Source organism: Elephantulus edwardii, unplaced genomic scaffold (assembly GCF_000299155.1).
Source record: "Elephantulus edwardii isolate Elephantulus edwardi_28Jun2011 unplaced genomic scaffold, EleEdw1.0 scaffold00104, whole genome shotgun sequence".
Lineage (NCBI taxonomy): Eukaryota > Metazoa > Chordata > Mammalia > Macroscelidea > Macroscelididae > Elephantulus > Elephantulus edwardii.
Genome location: NW_006399854.1, coordinates 8,062,078 through 8,088,025, shown reverse-complemented (window position 1 = coordinate 8,088,025; position 25,948 = coordinate 8,062,078). Strand labels below are relative to the sequence as shown.

The 25,948-nt window shown below is 38.2% G+C and overlaps 1 protein-coding gene across 1 annotated transcript in view; it reads left to right on the top strand.

Annotated features, from left to right (window-relative positions):
* Positions 1–23,695, top strand: part of SGPP1 (sphingosine-1-phosphate phosphatase 1) — a 46,339-nt gene extending 22,644 nt beyond the window's left edge. The window contains exons 2-3 of the mRNA XM_006891796.1: positions 13,198–13,287; positions 22,243–23,695. Of these exons, the coding sequence (XP_006891858.1) occupies positions 13,198–13,287; positions 22,243–22,794 (642 nt within the window). The 3' untranslated portion in view covers positions 22,795–23,695. The remainder of the gene's footprint in view (positions 1–13,197; positions 13,288–22,242) is intronic.
* The last annotated feature ends 2,253 nt before the right edge of the window (positions 23,696–25,948 follow it).

The following is a 25,948-nucleotide window of genomic DNA, read 5'->3' as shown; positions in this document are numbered from 1 at the left end:
ATACTTTCATATTTCTGCAGGATAGTTTTTACACTGTATTGCTGTCACTATAGAAATTTTCTCCATTTATAGGTGAGGAAACTGAGCTACAAAGAGATAATGTATCTAAGCCATTATACCGCAAAAGCAGAAGTACACACATTTTGAGAAGCTTGCCTGCCACACAACCCACTAAAAGCTCTCTCATCTGTATGTTACTGTTAGATACCACTGAGTCAGAACCAACTCAGAGCCAACTCTCCAGTGGGTTTTCAGAGGCAGTAAGTCACATGAGAAGAGACTGCCCATATTTCTCCTGAGGAGCAGCTAGTGCATTTGAACCACTTGCTTTTGGGTTGACACAGCATTTCCTTACCACTAAGCCTCCAGAACTCCTCATCTGTATAGGTCAGCCTTATTTTTCTCTCTATGATCTTTTTACATAGTCATTGAGAATCAGGACTGAGTATGACTTGGTTTGTTGAATTAAAAATTAGTTCTAGAATGGAAGTTCTGATGGCCTAGTGGCAAGAAGCCTCACTGCAATCACAGAGGCACATGGTTTGAATCCACCAGATGCTTTCCTAGAAAAGGAGGGGCAATTTTTTCCTGTACCGGTCAGATCTGACTTAACAATACACAAGAAAAAAAGGGGGAGGGGGAAGTAGTTTCAGAGCCTTTACACACTATGTTGTTATGTGCCGTAGAGTTGCTTGCAACTCATAACAACTCTATGTACAACAGCCCTGAACCCTGTTTTATCTTGTGTCAGCATTATTGTCTCTAACACATTTATCCTCATTACCCTGGTCACTGAATCAGTCCGTCTCATTGAGGGTCTTCCTCTCTTGTGTTGTCCTTCCACCCTTCCAAACATGATGTCCCTCTACAAGGACTGGTCCTACCTTGCAACATGCCCTATGTATGTCAGATGAACTCAGAATCCTTGCCTCCAAGGAGCATTCTGATTTCACCTTCTCCAGGACGAACCTGTTTGTTCTCCTAGCAGTCTATGGTATATTCAACACTCTTCTCCAGCACCACAGCTCAAAGGCATCAATTCTTTATCATCCCTAGTCACTGTCCAGCTTTCTGATGCATAACATAGCTGTAGAAAAAAGAATAATGAAGCAGATAGACATAATGAAACAGAGGTAAGAGATGGTCCTGTTAATAGTTCCAGTTTCTCTTTTATATTGCACTTCATTCTACCATAGGAATTTCTAATACAATATATATCCTTATCACCTCTCTCTTTTTTTTAGTTATTTCTACTATTTATAGGTTGAGTCTCCAAAAATGCAGGTTTATCTTGTTTTAAAAACTCATATTTTAGGGAGCTTTGTTGGTATAGTTCATAGCAAATTGTACTGCTAACCCCAAAATTCATATATTTACATTATACTAATTATAGCACATTATGGTAAACTGATACTGATTTACTCATTGTTCTATGTTAAAAATGACAAAAAGTATCTTTGAATATAAATCTTTGTCCATGTTTCTATCTCTGATATAGAATTGTAGGAAAAGGACTATTGAGTCAATATATATAAACATTTATAGGTGTTTTGTATACTGACATAATGTTTTCCAAAAGGTTGTATTAATTTAGCAATCTATGGAAACCCTTGTGGTGCAATGGTTAAAATGCTTAGCCACTAATGGAAAGCGTGACAGTTTGAACTCACCTGTGGCTTTGTGGAAGAAAAAACCTGGTGCTCTGCTCCATAAAAATCATAGCTTTGGAAACCCTAGGGGTTAATTCTACTTTGTCCTATGCTGTTGTTTTGATTTGCAATGTATTTGATGGCATTCAGAAAGAGCAGTGTATGAAAACAGGGCATATATATATCCTTGACATCTGTTCTTTACACTATTGCTAGAATTCAGGGTAGAATTTTTTCCCCCCTGGTGCCTGCTTTTGCAATTATAAGCTTGAAAATTAAAAATTACTATGAGTGACAGTTTTTATAATTATTTTAATTGCAAATAATTTTATTTACGTTTATTAACTTTAATGAATTGTGACTGGAACATGCCCCAGTTTAAAAAAGAATTCTGCTTATGTAATAAACAACTGAGGAAAACATTTTAGAAAGAATAAAAACTGTGATAGAACAACTGAAGGAAATATTTAGATAAGTTTCCCTGTTGTAGAATGTGCAATGAAATGATTAGATAGTGGTATAAAATTAAAAACGTTTAGGAGGTCATGTTTTCTGTTTTGAATATTGCTATTAACTGGAAAATAATTTGAAGGGCTGGCAAATTTTACTTACATCTTTTTTAAATAAGACCAACTCCGGTGGCTTAGTGGTAAGGAATTGCCCTGCTGATGCAAAGGTATGCAGTTTGAATCCATCAGCTACTCTGCAGGAGTATGATGGCCAGTCTGCTCCCATACAATTTACTGCCTCTGAAAACTTGCTAGAGGTCAGCTATGGGTCTGTTCTGACTGATGGTACACAACAACAAGAAATTTGGTAAAAAATTTCTTATGGGACGAAATGTCTAAATCCAGCTGTTAAAGCTCAGGATTCTTTAAGAAAAATAAAATAAAAACTAGAGCACATACCAGATGTAAAATTTTTATGTAGTAATGTAATTTACCAGTTATATATAGGAACAAGAATCTGTGCTACAATCTGGAAGGCAAGAGGTTCAAGGCTGCCAGCTACTCTGTGGGAGAAAGATGGACAATCTCCTCCTGTGTGAGTAATTGCCTCTGAAAACCCACTGGAGGGTCAGCTATGGGTCGGTCCCAACTCTCCAGTACAAAACAACAACAATGTAATTTACCAGTTCAGTACTCTCTAGAATACTGAAGAGCAATGATAATCAGTCTGGAGACTTAAGGTGTGCCTGATCCAGGGCATGGTCTTCGCAATTACTTGCTATGCGTTTGAGAGCTGTACAGTAACTAAGGATGATAGAGGAAGAATCCATGCCTTTGAGTTGTGGTGCTAGAGAAGAGTGTTGAACATACTATGCAGTGCCAGGAGAACTAATAGGTCTGTCCTGAAGAGAGTGAAAACTACCTGCTTCCTGGAGGCAAGGATTTTGAAGCTCTGTCTCATATACTTTGGGTATGTGGCCAGGAGGGACCAGTCCTTGGAGAGGGACATCAAGCTTGGAAGGATGTAGGGACAGAACAGGAGATGAGGACCCAGGATGAAATGGGTTGACTTGGTGACTGGAGGAATGGGATTGGGTCTCTTGGAGATGATGAGATTGGCTCAGGAGAGGGCAGATTTCAGAGCTTATGTACATAGGGTTGCTATTAGTTGCAGGTGGACTGGATGGTACATAGCAACAACATGTAATGATAAAAGTGATAATCCTAGTCTAGAGTCTTCAGAATTCTCAGCATGCTAATACGTAGATTTTTTTTAAAAGAAATTTTTTACCATCTAAAATCTTTTTTTTCTAAAGCTATTAAATTGACTTGGTTTTGGTGTTTGTATCTTCATGTTTATTTGCTTATTTCTCAAAATGACAAAATTTCTATTTTCTGTATTACAATGTTGGGCACTGGTACTTAGTAGTAAGAAGCTGTGCTACCAGCTCAAAGGAACATGGTTCACATTCCCCAGCTGCTCTGTAGGGAGAAGATGGACAGTCTCCTCTTGTAAGATTTACTGGCTCTGAAAACCCAACAGAGGAAAAGATACAGGTTGATTCCTACTCAAAGGCACATGACAGCAGTATGTTATATAATGCTCCCTATGGTTTTGTCATTTACCCTTTGACACAAGGGCAAATATCTTCTTTGATTAATCTTACGAAAAAGAAAAAGTGATGTCATATCTTTGTTTAGAAGAGCCATGTGTAAATAATAAACATAGTTGGAAAGGGCATAAGAATAGACCTCAAATATAATAACAAATGCCAGTTAACTATCTCTGAGTTTAGTTTTTTAGAATCCTAGAGTCTGGCTCACTGCTTTCTTACTTCAGAAAAAATTACCACAAAGTTAAAATAGTGAAGAAAGGAGATTTTATCTGGCCTGTACAAAAGAGGGGAAAAGTTTGGAAACAGGACAGCATGCCACCTGTTTTGCCAGGGTCCAAAGATTCCATGTGCAAACTTACTCAACAGTACGTGTAACAGCTAAAGGTCAGTAATGTTTTTGCCTTTTCATAGATTTGCTAATCTAGTAGAGGGTCACCTTGAATCAGAACCCAGTCCCCAACTTTTGGATTGGGTCAGAGACAACAGGCTCTATTTTTGGTATGGGTCCAAGATGAAGAGTTGTAGAGAAAAATAAAGCAGAAAAGGCTGCATAAGGAGTCAATTTGAATTCTAAGTAGGGTCATTAAGGAAGACTTCATGGGTGAGAGAAGGTGCTCTGGTTGGTTTAGTGGGTAAAAGCTTTGTGCTGCTGACTCAAAGGCACGTGGTTCAGATCCACTAACTACTCTGTGGAACATAGATGGGCAGACTCCTCCTATGTGATTAGTAGCCTCTGAAAACCCACTGAAAGGTCAGCTATGAGTCGATTCAGACTTGATGACAATAAACAACAATCATTGATGAAGCAAACAATAAAGGAGAGAAAATCAGAGGAGGTGAGTAATGTAAGGAAGCAGATCTTTTGGGGCATATTTGACGCTGTTAAAAGGACTTTGAACTTTCCTCTGGATGATACTTGAAGCCATGTATCAAAATATCCCCCCTTCCACAGAACTTCATTTAAGAAGAAGAAATGACAGTTATCATTGAAAGATTTGAGCATTGGTGTGGTGTTTGATTTATTTTAAAAAATGATCTCTGTGGAACTAAAAAAATGGGGAAGTGGTGTAGTTTATAGGAAGTTGCACTGAAAACCCAAAAGAAGCACTTTTCTCTGTTGTGGAGTTTATCTTTCAATATGGTTTTTGTAGCAGTGGAACTTGACTCTGCCACGTGTATAGGTGGAAATATACAAGTAGGGTGTGTTAGCCTATCCACAAAGGGTTTGGCTATCTCAACAATCCACATGGGAATTGGCCAGTCTTGCCATTAAATTGAGTGATTCCAGTAGCAGAGAGTATCTCACCAGCGAAGGGAAGTAGGCATGCAATGGACACCCTTCTGGACCAGACATTCTGGCACCAGCTAGACATCCAGCAGCAGTGGCCATGGCCAAACCAGAGAACCAACATGAAATAGAACTGTTACCCCATCCTCAACAAACAGAACCAGAGCTAAGCCAAGAGCCTTTAGCCAAGTTTATTGGATAACTAGGGGTTGGGAGGAAGAGGCTTTGCCCAAGTTTATTGGACAATTTGGGGGTGGGAGGCAGGGGTATGAGCCAATATTGGCAAGACTGAGAACTTGGTAACACTGCCCTTAAGCCATGAGGCTCAAGGCTGAGAAATTCCTTCATGCCCATTTTGGAAGCTGTCCTGACAGTATTCTGCTACTAATTTGGACTATAACGTTTTGACTTTCCCATAGTTCTGTATGGTCTGTGAGCTATTGTGTTGGATTTTGGACCCAGCAAGCAGTAGGATTGGTGATGAGTAGAAAGAGGTTCGGGAGTGTGGGGGACATGCCTGATCTCATGGGAATTGGTTTTGTGTTGTTGATCCTTTTGATAGGAACAGTCACCAATTGTGAAGTTGGTAAAGGACAAGCATGGCTGTCCTCACATGGCCCTTGCTTTTTGTACACTGGTTGTTTGAATCTTCTTTCCTTGAGGAGAAAAAAAAGGGCAGTCTCCTGCAATTTCCAGCCTTCAAAAATCCACTGGAGGGTCAACTATGAGTCAGTTCCAACTCCACATCAATGATGAGGTAAAGATTGTAGAGATCAAGGCTGGAAGCTGTGGGGAAAACGTAAGAGTCTATTATATGAATAGAAAGGAGCTCTGGTGGCATAATCCAAAGGAGCTCTGGTACCTAGTCCATAGCGTATTGTGCTGCCAGCCAAAAGGCCAGGAGTCTCTGGCAGTTCAAATGCACCAGCTGTTCTGTGGGCTATTCTTTTACTATTCATAGGAATAAAGAAGACGAAATAAGAATCAGTGCCTTAAATTGTAGTGTTGGCAAAAAGTATTGAATATCCCATGGACTGTCAAAACCACAAACAAATCTTATCTTGCAGGATGTGTGACCAGGATACTCCTTAGCGACAAGGTGCTGAAACTTTGTCTCACGTACTTTGGGCATGTTGTCAGGAGGGTCCAGTCCTTGCAAAAAACTTCATGCTGGAAAAGGTAGAAGATGAGTGGAAGAGAGGAAGACCTTCAGTGAGATGGATTGACACAGTAACTGCAACACTGGACTTGAGAGTGGTGGAGACTGTGATTATGGGGCAGGATAGGATGAGATTTGATCTGTTGTTAATAGGCTACCTCTGAGTCATCATTGGTTCCACAGCACCTAACAACAACAACTCTGTGGGAGAAAGATGGTCATCTCCTTTCGTCAAGATTTACAGCCTTGGGAACGATGTGCCTGGGCACTATGGGTCAGAATGGACTCAATGGCAGTGAGTTTGAGTTTTTATAGCAATCAAGGCAGGAGAGAGTTGATGCCGGCTTAGAGCTGGTGATAATGACAGAGGTTGTGAGAAGTCATATTCTGAATATATTTGAAAGTAAAACTGGGAAGTGCTAATCAATTGGATATGAAAGAGGAAGTCAAAGATTATTTTTAGCCCAGGTATAGAAATAATGGAAAATTCATGTACTAAGGAGACAACAACTCAGGAGTAATTGATGGGGTAAGGAGATGAGAGAGATAATTAGTTCAGAATTGGCCATGATACTTTTGAGAATCCTATTAAGACATCCCTGATGTCTATTAAGAGGGCTAGAAAGGATCTCTGATGACACACATTGATTAAACACTTGATTACTGCCTGAAAAACATGCAATTTTAACACACCAGGCCTTCCATGGGAGAAAAAAAATCTGGCAGCCTCCTCAAAGATACTGTACTCAGAAAACCCTATACCCTATAGAAACCAGAGCTGTGACACAAACAGGTGTATACACATACATGCTTATTGCACTATTAATCACAATAGCAAGGAGAGGGAAACAGCCCAAGTGCCCATGCACAAATGAATGAATAGAAAAATGGTGGTAACAATCACACAATGGAATAAACAGCACTGAAAAACAATGAACTTATGAAAGACTATACACAACATTGACAAGTCTGGAAGACATTATGCTGACTGTGACAAAAGGACAAATATTATATAAGACCACTGTTAGAAAATTAGGAGAGGGTAAGGGAACAGGAAAAGAATGGATAGATAATGAACACCACACTGGAATAGGTGAAGGGAAAGACTATTTAAAAGGAATGGATGCTTAGACTTTCTGTGTATGACAGTTAACAATCTGGAACATGACATGCATTACCGAATTAACTGGGGGAAAGGAGGGAGGAAAATATGTATCAATGAATGTATGAAACCTCATCTTTTCTACAAACTTTCACTAAAATCTCAAGAAAAGAAAAATTAAAAATACTGAGAACCCCAGTGCCACTCTGTCACTTGGATTATTAGACATTCAAAAGAAATAGGATTAGGCAGTGGAATATACAAGTCTGAGATTCAGGAGTGTTCCAAACTAAAAAACAAAACCAAACAAACAACCCGAATAAATCTCAGAACACTCAAACTCACGGTCTAAATCTCCATGGACTCAGCTCCACTGGGTTTCCAAGGTAGTAAATCACATGGGAGGAGATAGCTCATCTGTCTCTTGTGCTGGTGAATATGAAAGTTTGATTTTAACATCCTTTGTAATTTTTTTATATTACCTAGAGAACAGACAGATCTCTCCCAGAGAGGATAAAACTAAGTTGTTCCCTGGAGGCAAGGATTTTGAAGCTCCATCTCACATACTTTGAGCATGTGGCTGGGAAGGACCGATCCTTGGAGAAAGACCTCATGCTTGGAAAGATGGAGGGACAGCACAGGAGAGGAAGACCCAAATGAGATGGACTGATATAGTAATAAGGGCAATGGGGTAGGTGTATCGGTTACTGAGACTGGCTCAGAACAGGACAGGCTTCAGAGCTGTTGTACATAGAGTCACTATGAGTCGCAGGCAACTTGACGGCACATACAGCAACACAAATTATTTTTAGCATAATGTAATTTTCCAAAATGCTCTGGAAAACATGCCCAAAGTATGTGAGATGAAGTTTCACCATCCTTGCCTCTAAGGAACACTCTAGTAACATTTCCTCCGGTTTGTTTGTTCCTTGACAGTTCGTGGGCTATTAAACCCAATACCACAATTCAACGGCATCAGTTTTTCTTCCATCTTCCTTATTCATTGTACAACTTTCAGATGCATTGGAAGCAGTTGAAAAGACCATGGCTTAGATCATGATATCTTTAAGTTTATATCCATGCTGTTTCACATTTTGAAGAGATTCTTGACAGATTTTTCCAGTGCAAATTTTAGGATATCTAGGCTGCTGCTATCATGGATGTTGCTTGCTAATATTACGTCATTAACAACTCAGTTTTTTCTACATCTATCATGATGGAGGGCCAGTAAATAAGTATCCTGGTGGTCCAGTAGATAAGGAGTAGTGCTGCTAACCCAGAGGTGAGTCGTTTGAATCCGCCAGCTGCTCCAGAGGAGAAATATGAGCAGTCTGTTTCCTTGTGATATTCAGCCTCTGAAAACTTGCTGGAGGGTCAGCAATGAATCAGTTCTGACTAGATGGCAATCAGAGAGAGAGAGATCACGGTGTTGCTTCTTGGCCCAGTGATGAAGATTTTTGTTTTCTAGATGTTAAAATGTAATCTGTATTGAAGGGTACAGTCTTTGGTCTTCTTCAGTAAGCACTTCAAGTCTTCAGTTCCTACAAACAAGGTGTGTTAACTGCATAATGTAGGTTGTGGAGGAGTCTTCCTCCAGTCCTGTAGGATTCCACTTTCATCATGTAGCCCAGTTTCATGAATTCAGCGAACAGGTTGACTTGATATGGAGAAAGGATACAACCAAGCAGCATGCTGTTTCTGATTTAAAATCATGTAGTGTTCCTTTGCTTTGTTCAGACAGCACCTTCTTGGTCTATGTATAGGTTTAACATGAGCACAATTAAATGTCTTGGGATTCCCATTCTTCTCTATATTACCCATAATTTGTCATGACTCACACAGTCAAATTACTTTTTGTCGTAAAACACAACTAAACATCTTTCTGATAGTCTACTTTCATCCAAGATCCATCCAACAACAGTAGTGATAACACTGGTATCATATCCTCTTCTGAATTCAGCTTACATTTCTGACAGTGTTCTGTCGATATACTGTTACAACCATATTTTAATGGTTTTTTTTTTTTGCTTACTTGTGATATTAAGGATGTTCAATAATTTCTACACTATGTTGTTATTGTTAAATACCATCTAGTCGCTTGTGACACATAAAAACCCTAGGTACAACAGCTGCTCTGAACCCTACTCTATCTTGTGCCAACCTCATCATCTCTGGCACACCCACCCCTATTACCCTAGTCACTGAGTCAGACCATCTAACACGATCATCTTTTTGTTTTCTTTTTTTAAAAATGGGTACAGATACAGATTTCTTTCAGTCAGTTGGCCAGGTTGCTGTTTTCCAAATTTCTTAGCACAGCTAGTGAAAATATCCAAGTTTGCATTTTTTTTTGTTGTTGTTGTTGAAACACTTCAGTTGGTATTCCTCTAGTTCCTGGGAACTTGTTTTATACCATGCTTTCAAGTTCAAGTGCAGCTTGAACTTCTTTATTACCATTAGTTCTTAGTCATATGCTACTTTGTGAAATGGTTCAGTGTTGACTGACTGGTTTTGGAACAACGACTCTGGTGTATTCTTCGCATGTTCTTTTGATGCTCCTTGTTTCATTTCTAATATTACAATCTTCAGAATTATAAATACCTTCAATATTTCAACTTGAGGCTTGACTTTGGTTTTTGGTTCTTTCAGCTTGATAAATGCAGAATGTATTCTTCCTTTTTGGTTTTCTAACTCCAGTTCTTTGCACATTTTATTGTAATACTTGGTGTTTTCAAGCTGTCGTTGGAAATTTTCTGTTCACCTCACTCCGGCATTTCTTCCCTTTGCTTTGTTTTCTTTCCTTTCTAGTCTAAGTTTCAAAGTCTCTTTTACCATCCATTTTGGTCTTTTCTTTCCTTAAATAGAACTAGATACAGCCTAGGAATTATGAGATGCAAGTAGGGTTGGAGAGGAGATGACAGAGATAGGAAATACTTTATAGTCAGCAGGACTTAGTTCCTGGCTGAATGTGAAGAATAAGGTATAGATAAATAGGATTTGTAATTGTTTAAATTATGTGGAATATGCTGTTAAAATAAGATAAAGACTACGAGAAGAGGAAGAACAAGTTTAAATAGTAGGTTTTGAATTCCGCTTAATTACATTAGATTTCACATCATTAGGGATATTGAGGCCCAAGAATTTAATATATGAATTTTAAACCCAGGCAGATGAGTAGCATACTTTCAAAACTAGCTGTCCAGCTGAAACCAATTCACAGCTGGCCTCTTGTTGGCTTTTAGAAGCTGTGAATTGAACAGGAGATTGACCATCATTTTCTCTCTGAGCTGATGATGGATTTGAACTGCCAGAAAGGTTGGGTTAGTAGCACAGCTCCACCAGAGCTCTTTTCAGCTTGTTGTTGTTATATGCACTCAAGTGGGAGCTAAGTCCTCGCTGGCCCTCCAGTGGATTTTCAGAGGTTGTGAATAGCAAAGGTGGAGATTGCCTGTCTTTCTTCCACAGAGTGCCTGGTGCATTTGAATTACCTACCTTAGGGTTGGCAGCACAACTCCTTATGACTAGGGCACTAGAGTTCCCTCCCTAGTATCCTAGGTAATAGCTTTAAAATGAGAAAGAATGAGGTTATCAATTACTAGCAAGAACAGAATTTGTGTTTATATCAATGACTAAGGAACAAGAAGAAAAAGTTAGGCTCTTACATGGGAAACATAGGGAGAATAAAAAAAAAAAACAACACCAAAATCAAAACAGTAAACACCAGTTGGTTCAAAGGAGACTAATGTTAAAATTAATGTTAATGATTCACCAAAGAAAACATTCAGATGGCAAACAAACACATGAAGAAATATTCAAAAATCCCTAGCTCTGAGATGCAAATCAAAACAACTATGAGATATCATCTCACCCCAGTAAGAATAGCAGAATTTAACAGAACAGCAAAGGTCAAATGCTGGCTAGGTTGTGGAGAAACTGGAACCCTTATTCATTGCTGGTGGGAGTGTAAAATGGTGCAACCACTATGGAAGGCTGTATGGCGCTTTCTCCAAAAAGTTCCAAATAGAGATGCCATTTGACCCAGCAGTTCCGCTACTGGGAATATACCCCAAAGAAACCATAACTGACACCCAAGCAGATATATGCACACCCATGTTTATTGTGACTTTGTTCACAATAGCAAGGAGTTGGAAACAACCCAGGTGCCCATCAACAAATGAATGGATAGAGAAGCTGTAGTGTATTCACACAATGGAATACTATGCAGCATTGAAAAACAAGAAACTCATGCAATATTATACAAAATAGGTAACCCTGGAGGACGTTATGCTGAGTGAAATATCTTGCTCACAAAAGGACAAATAACTGCATGGTGCCACTGTTGTAAAACAGGACTGACCTTGGGGTTGGGGAGAGACTGAGAAAGATGGCTTCAATAATGTATACTGCATTGAAACAGATGAGGGAGAAAACTGTTTAAAAGGGATATGTGATTAGGTATTTTTGTCATGGCAGGAGACCAGAATGAAGGCTGCGTAGTGGAGTGGACTTGGTGGGGGAGGGATTAGGTAACAATGAAAGAATTTTTCTTTTCCTTTTCAAAAGAAGAGTGAACTAGGGGGAAGGGGTAGGCAGGGAGATTAAGTGCAACAATGACTGAATAGAAATCCTCAGTCTCTGTAAACTTTCATTAAAATGATGGCCTAGTGACAAGAAGCTGCACTGCAATTCCAGAGATATGCTGTTCAAATCCACCAGATGCTCTGCCGGAGAAGGAGAGGCAATCTTCTCCTGTACCAGTCAGATCCAATTTGACGGTACACACACAGAGAAAATAATAAAATAAAAATTTAAAATGAAAAAAGTTAATGTTATTCTTGAGAGTGATGCTATTGGAATAAAAAATATTTTGAGTTTTAAGAAGTGGTTAAATATCACAGAGAATACATGATATAAATTATATCTTAAACATAAAAGAGCAATCCACTCACAACAACTGAGTACTAAATCCTCTGTACTCTTCTCACAACCCTACTTCTTCAACCCATTGCCTCCAATTTCATTGAGAATCTGAAGTCGTTAGGTATAAACACGCTTAAATGTTCCTTCTTCTTTTACAAATTCACTAACATACTGATCCATACTTTCCCTGATTTGCTCTAATCTGAGGAACTTCAAATTCAGCGCTTAGACTAGTGCTATTGACATCAGGTATTGTCTGTACTTCGTGGAGATTCCCCCTCCTCCCTTTTTTTTTTTTAAATTTGTGATCTCGACAGTTGACTAAATATTCTCAGTGTTGTTAATGTTTGATAACTTAGTGGAGGGACAGAAGTAAAAGCCAAATTACAGATTGAATGTTATATATGTGTTGGAGAAATGTCCACAGAAAGTGCAGCTTACTGTGAGAGAGGTGGAAGCAAGCAAGCAAGCAAGCTGATTAAGTCCTCTACCCCAGGCAGTCAGGAAATGTAAAGGACTGGATTTGGGCACTGGTTAGGGATTCCTTCACTTTGGATTTATAATACTTGTTCATCTCCTGTATAGCTGTGTTCTTCTGGTGTGTGATTGAATCTTTACTGTAAAAGCAAAAATATTTCCATAATGAAGAGAGCAGAAATACAAAATTGCTTAGTCTTTGTCTTTCATTCACTTATTTATGTAAACAAACCAAACAAAACCACTGCCATCAAGTCAATCCCAAATCATGACAACCCCCATCAGCTACCTAGAGTTGTACATCTTAACAGTTCTCATGGAGTGGCCGATGGATTCAAAGTGCCAGCTTTGCAGTTAGCAGACAACTCTTAACCTAGTGTGCCACCAGGGCCCCTGCGTTCGAACTTAGATGCTGAGATTCAATGAGTAGAAACACGGTGGTCCTAGTTGTTATAGAATTTAATAGTGTGGTGACTTGGTTTTTGTTTGTGTGCTTATGTTTAATTAATTTTTAATCTTTTTTTTTTCCCCCTTTAGTATCCTCTTGTGTATGGACTGATTCTTGTCCCCTGCTGGTGTTTTCTAGTGTCTCTAAGTAGAATTTACCTGGGAATGCATTCCATTCTGGTAAGAAAAACGTACCCATAATGCTTTAATTTTTTTTTTTTCTGACATGAATACTTTTCTAGTTTTTCTTCATTTGCAAACTTGTGTGGAACCTAAATGGGGGAAAAATGTAACTACTATAAGTCTTTTATTTTTATTTATCGAAAAAATGAATATTGTATTTAAAATAGTAATCTTGTCTTTTTTAGAAATAGTTATCAGCATCACAATTAGCTATCTATTATACTTAGGCTACTTAGTGTCGGTTTTCTTTTCCTACACAATTCCCTCTTTTCCTCTCCTGCCATTGAGTCAAAGCCAACAAAAAATGGAAAGAAGAGAAACAAGGCTAGCTCTAAGTAGGAAGAAGACCCAGTTGCTAGAAACAAAGTGAAGTTAAGCCATCCTGGTCCTGTTCATAATTCCGTTTTGAACTGTAGGTTTTTTCTCTAATAGTAGTTAGGACTTCTGTTATTCCTCAACGAGGTGGACTGACACAGTTATCACAGTGTGGGCCTAAGTGTGTTGCAGATGACGAGGATGTCACAGGACAGGACAGCATTCAGATCTGTTGTTCAGAGGGTTGCTATGAGTCATATTCAACTCAGAATTACCTAATAACAAAAACATTATATACTATGGGGAGCTCTCCTGGCTTAGTGTGGTAAGGCATTGCACTGGCAACCTGAAGACACATGGTTCAAACCCACCATCTACTCCATACTCCACAGGAGAAAGATGGGCAATCTTCTCCAAGGTCATTTCCTGCCTCTGAAAAGCCACTGAAGGGTCAGCTATATAGGCCAGTTCCAACGTGACTTATACAACAACAACAATAATAATATATTTTATTTTGGGGGCATTACTCTGTTTGAAAAACAGTAGCACAGGTATGCTGTACTATTTACTGCAATCCCCCTTCCTCTGAAAGCCTTAGACATTTCCTTCGTTCTGGGTTGCATCGTCTCTAGACCAGATTATTTAGTAGCTTCACAGTCAGAGCTCTATTTTTATTTTGACCGGATTCCATCCAGTAGTCTGTCTCCTGGTGAAGTAGACTTTCCCAGATTAACAAATATGCCATATTAATTTATGATTCTTCAAATACAAGAGGTGGTTTGTGTTTGGGTTTTGTTTTGGTGGGTTTTTGTGTTCTTGTTTTACTTCTGGGCATTTAGGAATAACGCAACTTTTGCTTGGATTGCTCCTTCCTCTTTGTCTAGTTAAGTTTCCCATTTATCTTTCACAACTCATTACACATGTTTTCAAATCTGCTTTACCTTCCTCATTTTTCTTTTTTGAAAACCAGCTAAGTGAGGCTTCTTTCCAAAAATCTAGAGGATAATTCTTGCATAGTACTGTTAAAAAAGTGAGAATGGTGGGTGTGAGATCACATCAGCCCTCCACTAACTCAAGGGGGAAGTGTCTCCAGCCAGAACATTCCTTGTACAAAATCAATTCCTGTGAGGTCAGACATGGCCCCATGCACCCAGCATCTCCTCCTGATAATTCTAATACCAGCAGCTCTTCCTAGGACTCTCATTGCTCTCCTACCAGGTCTGCTGATCCTTTTTAGTGGCTACACAGGACTCACAGACAATACTCAAGGATTATGGAATTTATTGGGAAGTTAACAGTTTAACCAGTCTGTTCTGGTGGCCTTTTGATAAGGAATTACACTATCAACCCAGAGGCACTTGATTCAGATTTGCCAGCTGCTCCACTGGAGAAAGATAGGTAGTGAATTCCAGTGCAATTTATTGCCTCTGAAAACATGCTGGAGGGTCAGCTGTGAGTCACTCTGACTCAGTAGTACACAATATCAACACTTACCTTTTAAAAAAGAAAATAAAATTTTTGAGATTTTTTTTTTTTAATGTCATCAGATTCTTATTTTTCCTGGTGTAATTATCATGACTATAAGGATCTGGGAGGGTGGAGAGATGGCGCAGGAGGGGAAGGCCCTCTATGAGGTGGATTGATTCAGTGACTGGGATAATCGGGATGGGAGTGTCAGAGACAAGTGTGATTGGCACAGGACAGAGCAGAGTTTAGGGCTGTTGTACATAGGGTCGCTATGAGTCACAAGCGACTCGACGGCACATAACAACAACATAAGGATCTGAAAACCTGCCAGAAGTTCTGACTCAGTGGTACACAGCAATAAGAAGTATAAAATTACTGAGGAGTAATGATGTCAGTTTGAGGACTAAGGTGCAATCTGATTCAGACGTTAGTCTTTCCAATCACTTGCTGTGCATCTGAGAGCTGGACAGTGAATTAGGATGGCAGAATTGATGCCTTGGAGCTATGGTGTTGGAGAAGAGCCCTGAACATCCCATGGACAGCCAAAAGAACAAACAGATATGTCTTGGAGATGGTGCAGCCAGAGTGCTCTTTAAAGTGCATACTTAAGGCATGCTGCTGGAAGGAGCTATTCTTTGAATAGGAACATGCTACTCAGAAAGGTGGAGGGTTGGTCGATGAAGGAGAACAAAACCCTCTACCAGGTGAATTGACACTATGACTGCTGCAATGGGCTCAAGTATGTCAGGAAATGTGAGAATGGCACAGGATAGAACAGGGTTCAGATCTGTTGTTCATAGGGTCGCTATGGGTCCTACTCATGGCACCTAACCACAACAACGATAACATTATCTCACTATCATTTCCTCCAAATACAAGGAATTCATTTATCACTCAGATATATAACTTTTTTTGGTTTTTTTTTAATGACATCTTAACAGCAATTCATTGTGTTCAAGTTGGAGCATACAAGGAAAAACAAGAATCTAATTACATTGAATATATAATTTGAAAAATTATTTTCTTTTAAAAAATTAAACATTAATAGATTGGTCAAATAACCAGGCTGAGTTCAGTTTGTTATGTCATAAATAACATCAGTTCTTAGATTAATTGAAATAAAACCATACTGATAAATTATTTTAAAATTATTAATCTGATAACTCTTTAAGTATTCAGAAACCATCTTGTCCCATAGAATGCCTCATCAATGTTATTCAGATAAACTACTGAATTTCAGTAATAATATTGCAAGTTTTCTCTTTTCATTAAACATTAAATTAGAGACAACTTATTAGCATTAAAAGTTATAATTCTGGGCTGTAATCCCAGTTATTCCAAACCAATAATTTTCTTTTTCTCTGCAATTTGAAAATGTCATATTTCAAATTATAACCATGACAAATCCATTTTTTTTGCATTGTATGTGTAATATATGGATTACAATATTGATAACATCTCAACATCAAGGATATAAAAATCCTCGCCATTACACCTATTGGCAAAATTTTAACAGATGGAGAAAAGATTGAGACAATTAGTGACTTCCATCTTATTTGGATCCGCCATTAGTACACTTGATACCAACAGTTGGGAGATCAGAAGACATATTGTACTGAGAAAGTCTGCAGTCAGGGACTTCTCTAAATGATTGAGGAGTAGGCCATAGTCTTTTCATTCACTTACTTGCTCTTCATCTAAGAGGTGGACAGTGAAAAAGGATGTCAGAAAACGAAGTGATGGCTTTGAGTTATGGTGTTGGAGAAGAGTACTGAAGATCCTATAGACTGTCAAAAGAAAAAACAGATATGTCTTGGAAGTGGTGTAGCCAGAGTATTCCTTGAAGGCAAAGATGATGAAGTTTCATCTCACATACTTTGGGCATGTTGCTAGGAGAAGTTATTCCTTGCAGAAGAACATCAGGCTTAGGAAGGTGGAGGGGAGGCAGAAGAGAAGAAGACTCTCCACCGGGAGGATTGACACAGTGACCACAGCATTGAGCACAGCAGTGTGTTGGAGATTAAGAGATTGTGAGAATGGCACAGGATAGGACATTGTTGAGATTGGTTGTTCATAGAGTGCCTATGAGTCATTCTCGACTCAACACCTAACAGCAACAACATATGTAATATATTTTGATATCTTGGGGCATTTTCTGTATTTTAAAGTTTATGCTGTTACCTGCATTTTGAACTATTAAGCATAATTTGTATCATCTATTTATTGAGAAATCAGCACAGAATTAAAGGCAGATCCTTCCACAAAAGTTGCTAGCTGGTGCGTAGGTATTACATATCTCTTAGGGCTCTCCTCTTCGTGTTCATGGAGATACCACTCACTCACTCATTGCTGTTGCAGAGGAACTGACTCATATCTGATCCTCCCTTGGGTTTCTGTGGCTACTGCCAATCACATGGGAGAAAATGGTCCGTCTTTCTCCAGTGGAGCTGCTGCTGGATACAGACCCCCTGAGAGTCCTTTGGAGTAGCAGCACAACTCCCTGTTAACTACACCAACAAAGCTCAATTAAGACGTCAGCAGAGATAATAGTCTATTAAATATTATTTTGATGATCTTAAGTTGATATATTAGCTAAGCTGATATCTTCATTAACACTAATGGCTTTAATAATTTGTTCTGAATGATAATTAACATTAAATATTTGTCACATGCCTTGCTGTTATTGTTACAACATAGAAGCAATATGTTAGCTTATTATTTTTATCTGTTTTGGAAGAAGTGCCTCCAGAATGCTCTTGAGAAGCGAAAATAACATACTTTGTGCATGTTATCAGGAGGGGCCAGTATCTGGAGAAGGGTATCATGCTTGGAATAATAAATGGTCAGCAAAGAAGAGGAAGACCCTCAAGGGTATAGACTGATACAGTGACTACACCAATGGGCTTGAACACAGAAGAGATTGTGAGGCTGACACAGGCTTGGGAAAGGTTATATGTGTTGGAATCTACTCACTGGCACCTACTGACAACTGAATTGCTCTTTACCTAAAAGTAGGAGTCTTTTTTTTTAATTCCTTCCTTTGCTATCCCCATATTAAATTCATCACCTAGTTAAAGTTCTCAACTTTAGTGTTAAAATATTTTATCAAATCCATCTGTGTACTATTTTCCACCTAGATATGATGGATGGACCATGTCTGGAACAGACCACTGCAACAGCCACTTGCAAGTGTTTTTTGTGGTCTCCTGCCTTGGACTCTTTGCTCCTATATAGTCTATTTTCTACATGAGCTGATTATTTACAAGTATCAGTCAGATCATGTTTGAAGTGCAGTGACTATCATTTTCCCCTCAGTGGCTGTAGTTTTAAAAATACAATCAGAACTCTGTACCTACCCTGTAAGGGCCCTTAGTGACTTGACCCCTTTCTATCTTGGTAACCTGTTATCGTGTCACTCTCCTTTGTGTACCATTTCAGCCCCAGTAGACTTACTTCAGTTTATTGAATTCAACAAGTTCGTTCTGTCTCAACATGTTGGCACTTTGCATTCTTTCTCCCTGGAACACTGTCCCATTAGATCCCAAAAGAGGGTTGACTCCTTTTTGGAATCAAGTCTGAGCTCACATGTCACCTCCTCACATGGGCTTTCATAGTCACTCTAAAGAGTTTAATTCTATGTCATTTTTTTAAAAGGAACTCCAGTGCTGTAGTCCATAGTGTGTTGCTCTGTTAACTAGGAAGCTGTGAGTCTCTGGCAGTCCAAACCCTCCGGTGCCTAAGTAGGAGAATGTACAGCCTCTGAAACCCAATGGATGGCTGTTGAGGTGATGGCAGTGGGATTTTGTTGCTTTTATTTTTGTTTCTGCCTTGGTTATTATGGAGTTTTTGTGCTTTTCTTAGGAGCACTGGCCCTGGTGGAGTAGTACATTAAGTGTTGGGCTGATAACGTAATGGTTGGTGATTTTGAATCTGTCAATAAATCCATGGCAGAAAGAAGAAGTTGTTGTTGTCAGGTGCCATCAGATCAAGTATGACTGACAGGGACCTTTTGAACAACAGATCTGAAACCTGCCTTATCCTGTGAGGTCTTCACAATCTGATACCCACAAAGCCCACGGCAGCAGTATGTGGTTGAGGTCTTGTTCTCTTTCACCAACCCTCCACCTTTCCGAGCATGCCATGTCCTGATTCAGGCCAAGATCTTTTTAAGTACTTTCTGTGCATCTGAGAGCTAGATAATAAATAAGGATGAGAGAAGAATTGATACCTTTGAGCTATGGTGTTGAAGAAGGGTATGTTGTAGACTGCCAAAAGAACAAACAGCTATGTCTTGGAGAAAATACAGCCAGAGTGATCCTTGGAGGCAAAAATGACAAAGGTTTGACTCACACACTTTGGACGTGTTGTTAGGAAAGTCTTTTCCTTGGAGAGGGATGTCATGCTTAGATAGGTGTAAAGGTTGACAGCCTTGGAGACATGATCCTCTGAGTTAGAATCCACTCACCAGTAGTGGACTTTTTGTTTTCTTTTGAGGTTTTGGTTTTTTTGTTTGTTAGTGGTTTTTGTTTTGGTCCCCCCCCCCGCCCCCCGTACTGGTATTTTGTTCATAATAAAACTATCTGAAATTATAATACAGTACCTTATCTATTTTCTGCCATCCCCTACTAAAATATAAGCTCTATGACAGTAGACTCCTGTCTCCCTATTTAGCAGTATATACTTCTTGTTCCTAAGTGCCATCAAGTCGACCATGATTCATACTAACCCTATAAACAACACATCTGAACCCTGCCCTATCCTGTGTCTTCTTCGTCTTCTCTAACATACTTGAGCCCACCTTTACAGTCACTGTGTCAGTTCATCTCATTGAGGATCTTCCCTCCTTTGCTAATCCATCTTTCCAAGCATGTTAACCTTTTCCAAGGACTGGGCCCTCCTAGTATGGTACTCAAAGTATGTGGGGCAAAATTTCACTACTCTTGCCTCCAAGGAGCACCCAGGCTACACTTTTACCAAGACATATGTGTTTATCCTTTTAGCAATCCATGAGATACTCAGCACTCTTTCAAAACCACAATTCAAAGGCATTGGTTTTTCTTCCATTATCCTTATTCATTTTCAGACTTACAGCTCCATAGCAAGTAAATGAAAAGACATGGTTTGGATCAGGTGCATCTTAGTCTTCAAACTGACATCATTACTCTTCAGCACTTTGGAGATGTACCAGACAGACTACTCAGTGCAATATGTCTTTTGATTTCTTGCCTGCTGGTGCCAAGGGTGCTGATTGTGGATTCAAGCAAGATGAAATCATTGACAGTTTCTATCACTTCTCCATGTATCATGATGCTGCTCTTGGCCCAGTGGTAAGGAGCTGTGCTACAAACCCAAAGACACATGCCTCAAATCTACCAGCTGCTCTGGGGGAGAAAGATGGGTAGTCTCCTTCCATGCATTTTACTGCCTCTCAAAATGTGCTGGAGTTAGCCATGAGTCATTCCCGACTCGATAGCACATAATGACAAAAAGTATATGCTTCGCTCTTAAATGAGTGCCAAGTACGTACAGCATATACATGGATACGCAGTAAATATTTGAGGAATGAATGAGTACCGAAAGCTATCCAGTTTTTGTTCAAACTTTGTATCCTCTTTGAAGATGGAGATAATTATATACTGAAATACATGAAAATGAAGATTGTTTCTTTGAAAAAATCCTTTTCTTGTTATCATTGAGTCGACTCCAACTCATAGCAACTCTAGCAGTCAGCATGTCAGTCCACCTCCCTTTTTCTCACTGACCCTCTACTTTTCCCAGCATGATGTCATTTTCTAAGGACTGGTACCTCCTGACAGCATGCCCACAGGATATGCAACCGAGTATCACCATCTTTGCCTTTTAAAAGCACCTTGATTGCCAAGGGGACTCTGGTGGCCTAGTGGCAAGAAGCTGCACTGCAATCCCAGAGGTATGCAGTTCAAATCCACCAGATGCTCTGCTGGAGAAGGCGGGGCAATCTCCTCCTGTACCAGTCAGATCCGATTTGATGGCACACACACAGAAGATAATAAATTTTTTTTAAAAAGCTCCTTGATTGCATGTGCTACAAGACAGATTTAAAAAAAAAAAAAAATCCATGGGCTATTACATATTCTTTAGTACCACAATTCAGAATCATCAGTTCTTCTTCGATCTTCTTTCTTCATTATTCTTATTTAAGTAAGATCCATAAAAAACAGTCTGAAATAGTATGACTACTTCCACCCTCTCTTCCCTTGGATCCCCATACTCATTCTACAATAATGGCTTTATGCAGTACTTTTTAAAATTTCTTATCTTCTGCTGCCATGAGTGTTGTTTGTGGATCCAAGTAAAATAAAATGTATATTGTACTCTTCTCCCCAGAAATCAAAAGTATATAATTTAAGTATAGTGTATTACTTTTATTACCAAGTATTTAATATAGATATGTCTCTGTTATGTATGTGGTTAATTTATGACAGGGTAGTTGTTGTTAAGCGTCGTTGATTTGACTGTGACTCATAGCAGCCCTAAGAAGAATAGATCTTGAAACCTTGCTTTATTTTTGTACCATCTGCACAATCTCTGTGATGGACAGGCCATTGTTACAGTAACTGTGTCACTGCTTCTCATTGAGGATCTTCCACTCCTTCCCAGACCCTCCATTTTTCCAAGCATAATACTCTTTTTCAAAGACTTTTGTCTCCTGACAACCTGCACAAATTATGTGAGAGCCAAGTTTCACCCTTCTTGCCTTGTATGGAGCACCCTGGGTGCATTTCCTCCAAGACAGATTTGTTTGTTCTTTTGACAGTCCGTGATGTATTCGGTACCCTTCACTAGTATCACAATTCCAAGACCTCAAATCTTCTTTGGTCTTCCTTATTCATTGTTGAGATGAAAGCATAGAACTATGAAAACATTGATATATTTTTTTACTATAATTTCACTTGTTATATAGTCTTATTAGAAAACTTATCTTTGAGAATTTGACAGCTACCTTAAAAAGTAACTCCATTCCTGCAACAATGAATGAATGGAAATCCAAAATCTCTGTAAATGTTAACTGAAATTAATAAAAAAAAAATAACTCCATTCTGTATTTGAACAGTGTTAAAAAAATGCAATTTTTTTTTAAATGTCAAAAATGTTATTACTGTAAGTAACTATACTTTTCTCTTTTCTCAGGATGTCATTGCTGGATTCCTATATACCATTTTAATCTTCGCTGTCTTCTATCCATTTGTGGACCTGTTAGACAACTTCAACCAAACTCATAAATATGCTCCATTTATCACTATTGGGCTGCATTTAGCCCTGGGAATTTTTTCCTTCACTCTTGACACCTGGAGTACATCTCGAGGAGACACGGCTGAGATTCTAGGCAGTGGTGCTGGCATTGCGTGTGGGTCTCATGTTACTTACAGAATGGGTCTATTAGTAGATCCTCCTTTAGATTCATTGCCTTTAACTATACCTCCCATTACTATAACTCTACTTGGAAAAGCCATGTTGCGGTTCCTCATAGGGATGGCATTTACACTGTTAGTCAGACATGCAATGAAAAAGATCACCATTCCCTTAGCCTGTAAAATCTTCAGTATACCATGTGATGATATTCGCAAAGCAAGGCAGCACATGGAAGTTGAACTTCCGTATCGGTATATTACCTATGGAATGGTTGGCTTCTCGATCACATGTTTGGTTCCTTACATATTTTTCTTTATTGGTATCTCTTGATTAAGAAATGCTGTTTATGATAAGAAAAAAGGATATCAGTTAATGATATCTGAAAATATTCTAGGAAAAAGCCAGATCAGAGTTAGGCTTTTGCAGGAATTTAACTTAAATAACTGTTTAAGTAAATTCATGAGAGCTGTGCATTTTATCATTGCACATCCAGATATTGTTTTAGGTGAGCGGAACTATTTCACTTTTGAAAAAATAAGTGTCCATTTAGAATGTTCATGTAATGTTTGGAGAGCTTTTGTGCTGTTATGGGTTCAAGTTATATATAATATATATTAAGGTACATAATATGCATTATATATCTAATATATTTTATATATAAAAAAATAAATGTAAGTTTTTTAAAAACCTGTTAGGGTCTGTTAATAAAATTAATAATATGCAAAAAGTTGTGCCTGTGTATTTGGACTTACTACAGGTATGTTATTATTAATAGATAATATTAAGCATTTATTTATATGGGAGCCGTTTCCTAATTGAATTGCATAAATTACTAGACCAGAAAGCATATATGCTCCACATATTAATTTACTGCCTCTTTTCACACTGCCATCACTTTCCATGTTGCCCATGATATTGAACATGGGAGGAATTTTTAATGGACCAAATCTTCAGAAAACTTCGATTTTAGATTCTTTAATTTTTTTTCCACTTCTGTATACTGTGTTGAATGTACTTTATTTGCAGCTATTCTGGATATCATTTTAATAATTCAGGTACTGAATTTTATTGCTTGCTAATTGTGCCTTTCTGTTGCTAAATTAAGAAATGCCATGTAAACTGTGATATAAAAATAAGATGCTGACTTAACCTACATATATAATCAGGCAAATATTTTTAAAATAAATGTCAGGCTAATAGAGAGAGAAGTACACCATTCTTAACTATTTAGTTTTTATTTCGGAAGAAATATGGAATGGGCTAAACTTCCTCACTAATTTATTAGAAAACTAAATGGATAAATATATCCATTTTTGTAGATATTTTTCTGTGCATTGTAAGTTATACGTACAAGATCTATTTTTTTGTATATTGTCTTGAATGTTTCTACTGAAGGTAGATTATTTCCAAGGACTGAAAATGTAATTGAGCTTTATAGACAGGACAATGCACATACTTCCTATACAAACAAATCATTTTTTCTAAATTATTTGGAAGGGATTTAGCAGTGTTAACTTTAATATACATTAACTACTTAAGGTAAATTATGAAATTTCAAAGTATCAATATTTTTAGAGCCTATTTCTTTTTCAACTTTTATTTCTTTCACGGTGGAAAATGTAGGTATAATATTAAACTATTCTTTATTCTGTCTTTGCCTTTATATTTTGGAGTGTGATTGTAATTAGCTTGACATTATAAGCTTATTTGTAGTAAGTTTATTTGTAGTAAGAACACAATTTCCATATAAATGAACATCAGTAATGGAATTACTGATTTTAGTGCAATGTCTATATGATGATTGAGAAATATCACTTAAGATGTTTCTGTTTTGAGCAGCATACTTATTTGAGCTCATATTTTTATAATTCTAACTGAAAATTTTAGGATATGGTAATTTTTACCAAAGTGGAATCTGATAATTTTAAGTAAAGCAACTAAATTTGGGTCTTTTATGTGTTAAGGAAAACTGAGGCACCTAGGAACATATCGGTACATTGAAAAATGTGAGAAGACTCCCCCCACCCTAATTTTGTGTTTAATGACTTTAATTTTGGAGACTATTATCCACAAATTGAGTCTGAGCTATCCTGTTAATTTTATGTGTGGCTTAAAAGGTATTTGAAATACATTCCATTTCTTGTATTTTTCCCCCCTCTCATGACAGTTTTGTGTGAAATATATTTTAAATAAAAGCCAAATTCAAAACTAATGAGTTTTATTTTGTTATGTGTGTTTGGGTGGTTCTGTGTGTTTGGGTGGTTCTGTTTTATTTTTTTGCCTTCTGTTCATCTCTGTTTTATCTGTTAGAAGTTTTAAAAAGTTGCTAGCATTTTCTTTCTTGCATATTTTCCTCTGAACCATTTTATTCAGAAAGTATTGTTTTTGGTAATACAAAACATTTACGAGACCAGGAAGGTTCAAGCTGACTTTTGGCTCATTTAATGAACGTTTGCAACATTGTGTTTTTAGTGAAACATTGCATACCGTTTCTGTAGCAAAACCGTGCATGTAAAAAGTAATTTCGGTCAACTTTGTGGCTAGTAGTGTTAAACGTAATAATTCCAACTCCTGACAACCCCAAATGAATCAGTGTAGAGCTGTGTCTCCTAGGTTTTCAATGCTTTTTTTTTAAAATAGACCAGCAAGCCTGTCTAATGGGTCTCTTGGTACACTCTAACCTCTCATCTTTCCTGTTAGCAGCTGAATGAATGAACTAACTACCTGTGCCACACAGGTGTTCTTATGTTCTGTCCAGTTGACTCCTATTAGCCACCCTACTAACAATAGATCAGAAGCTTATCCTGCACCGTCTCCACGATCTCCCATGCACAAGCCCATTACAGTCCCTGTGTCAGTCCATCTCATTGAGGGTCTTCCTTCTCTGATCTTGTACCATTCCCAGCCTGATATCTTTCTAAGAATTGGTCCTGACTGGTACTGGTGCCTAAAGTATATGAGACCAAGTTCTACCATCTTTGCCTCTAAGGAGCATGTTGGCTGTACTTCCTCAGGATTAGTGTGTGTTCTTTTGGCAGTCTGTTGATTAGTCAATATGTTTTAAACACAATTCAAAGGCATCACTTTTTCTTCTGTCATCCTTATTTGGTGTCGAACTTTGAGTTGCATTTGAAGGAATTGAAAATGTCATGGATTAAATCAGGCACACTTTAGCCTTTAAACTGACGTTCTTGCTCGTTAGCACGTTGGAGATGTCATTAACAGCAGGTTTTCCCAGTGCAGTCCATCTTCTGAATACTTGGCTGCTACTGCCATGGGTGTTGATTGTGGATCCAAGCAAAATGAGATAGTTGACAACTTCAGACTCTTCTTCATCTACCATGATGTTGCTTAATGGCGAGGATTTTTTTCCCTTAATATTGAAACTTGAATATATGACTTTTGAAGAGGGAATAAAAATTAATGTAGTGAAATGAATAGCTTTTAAAGACAAACTTTTGCAAAGTATTTAATAAGTGAGTAA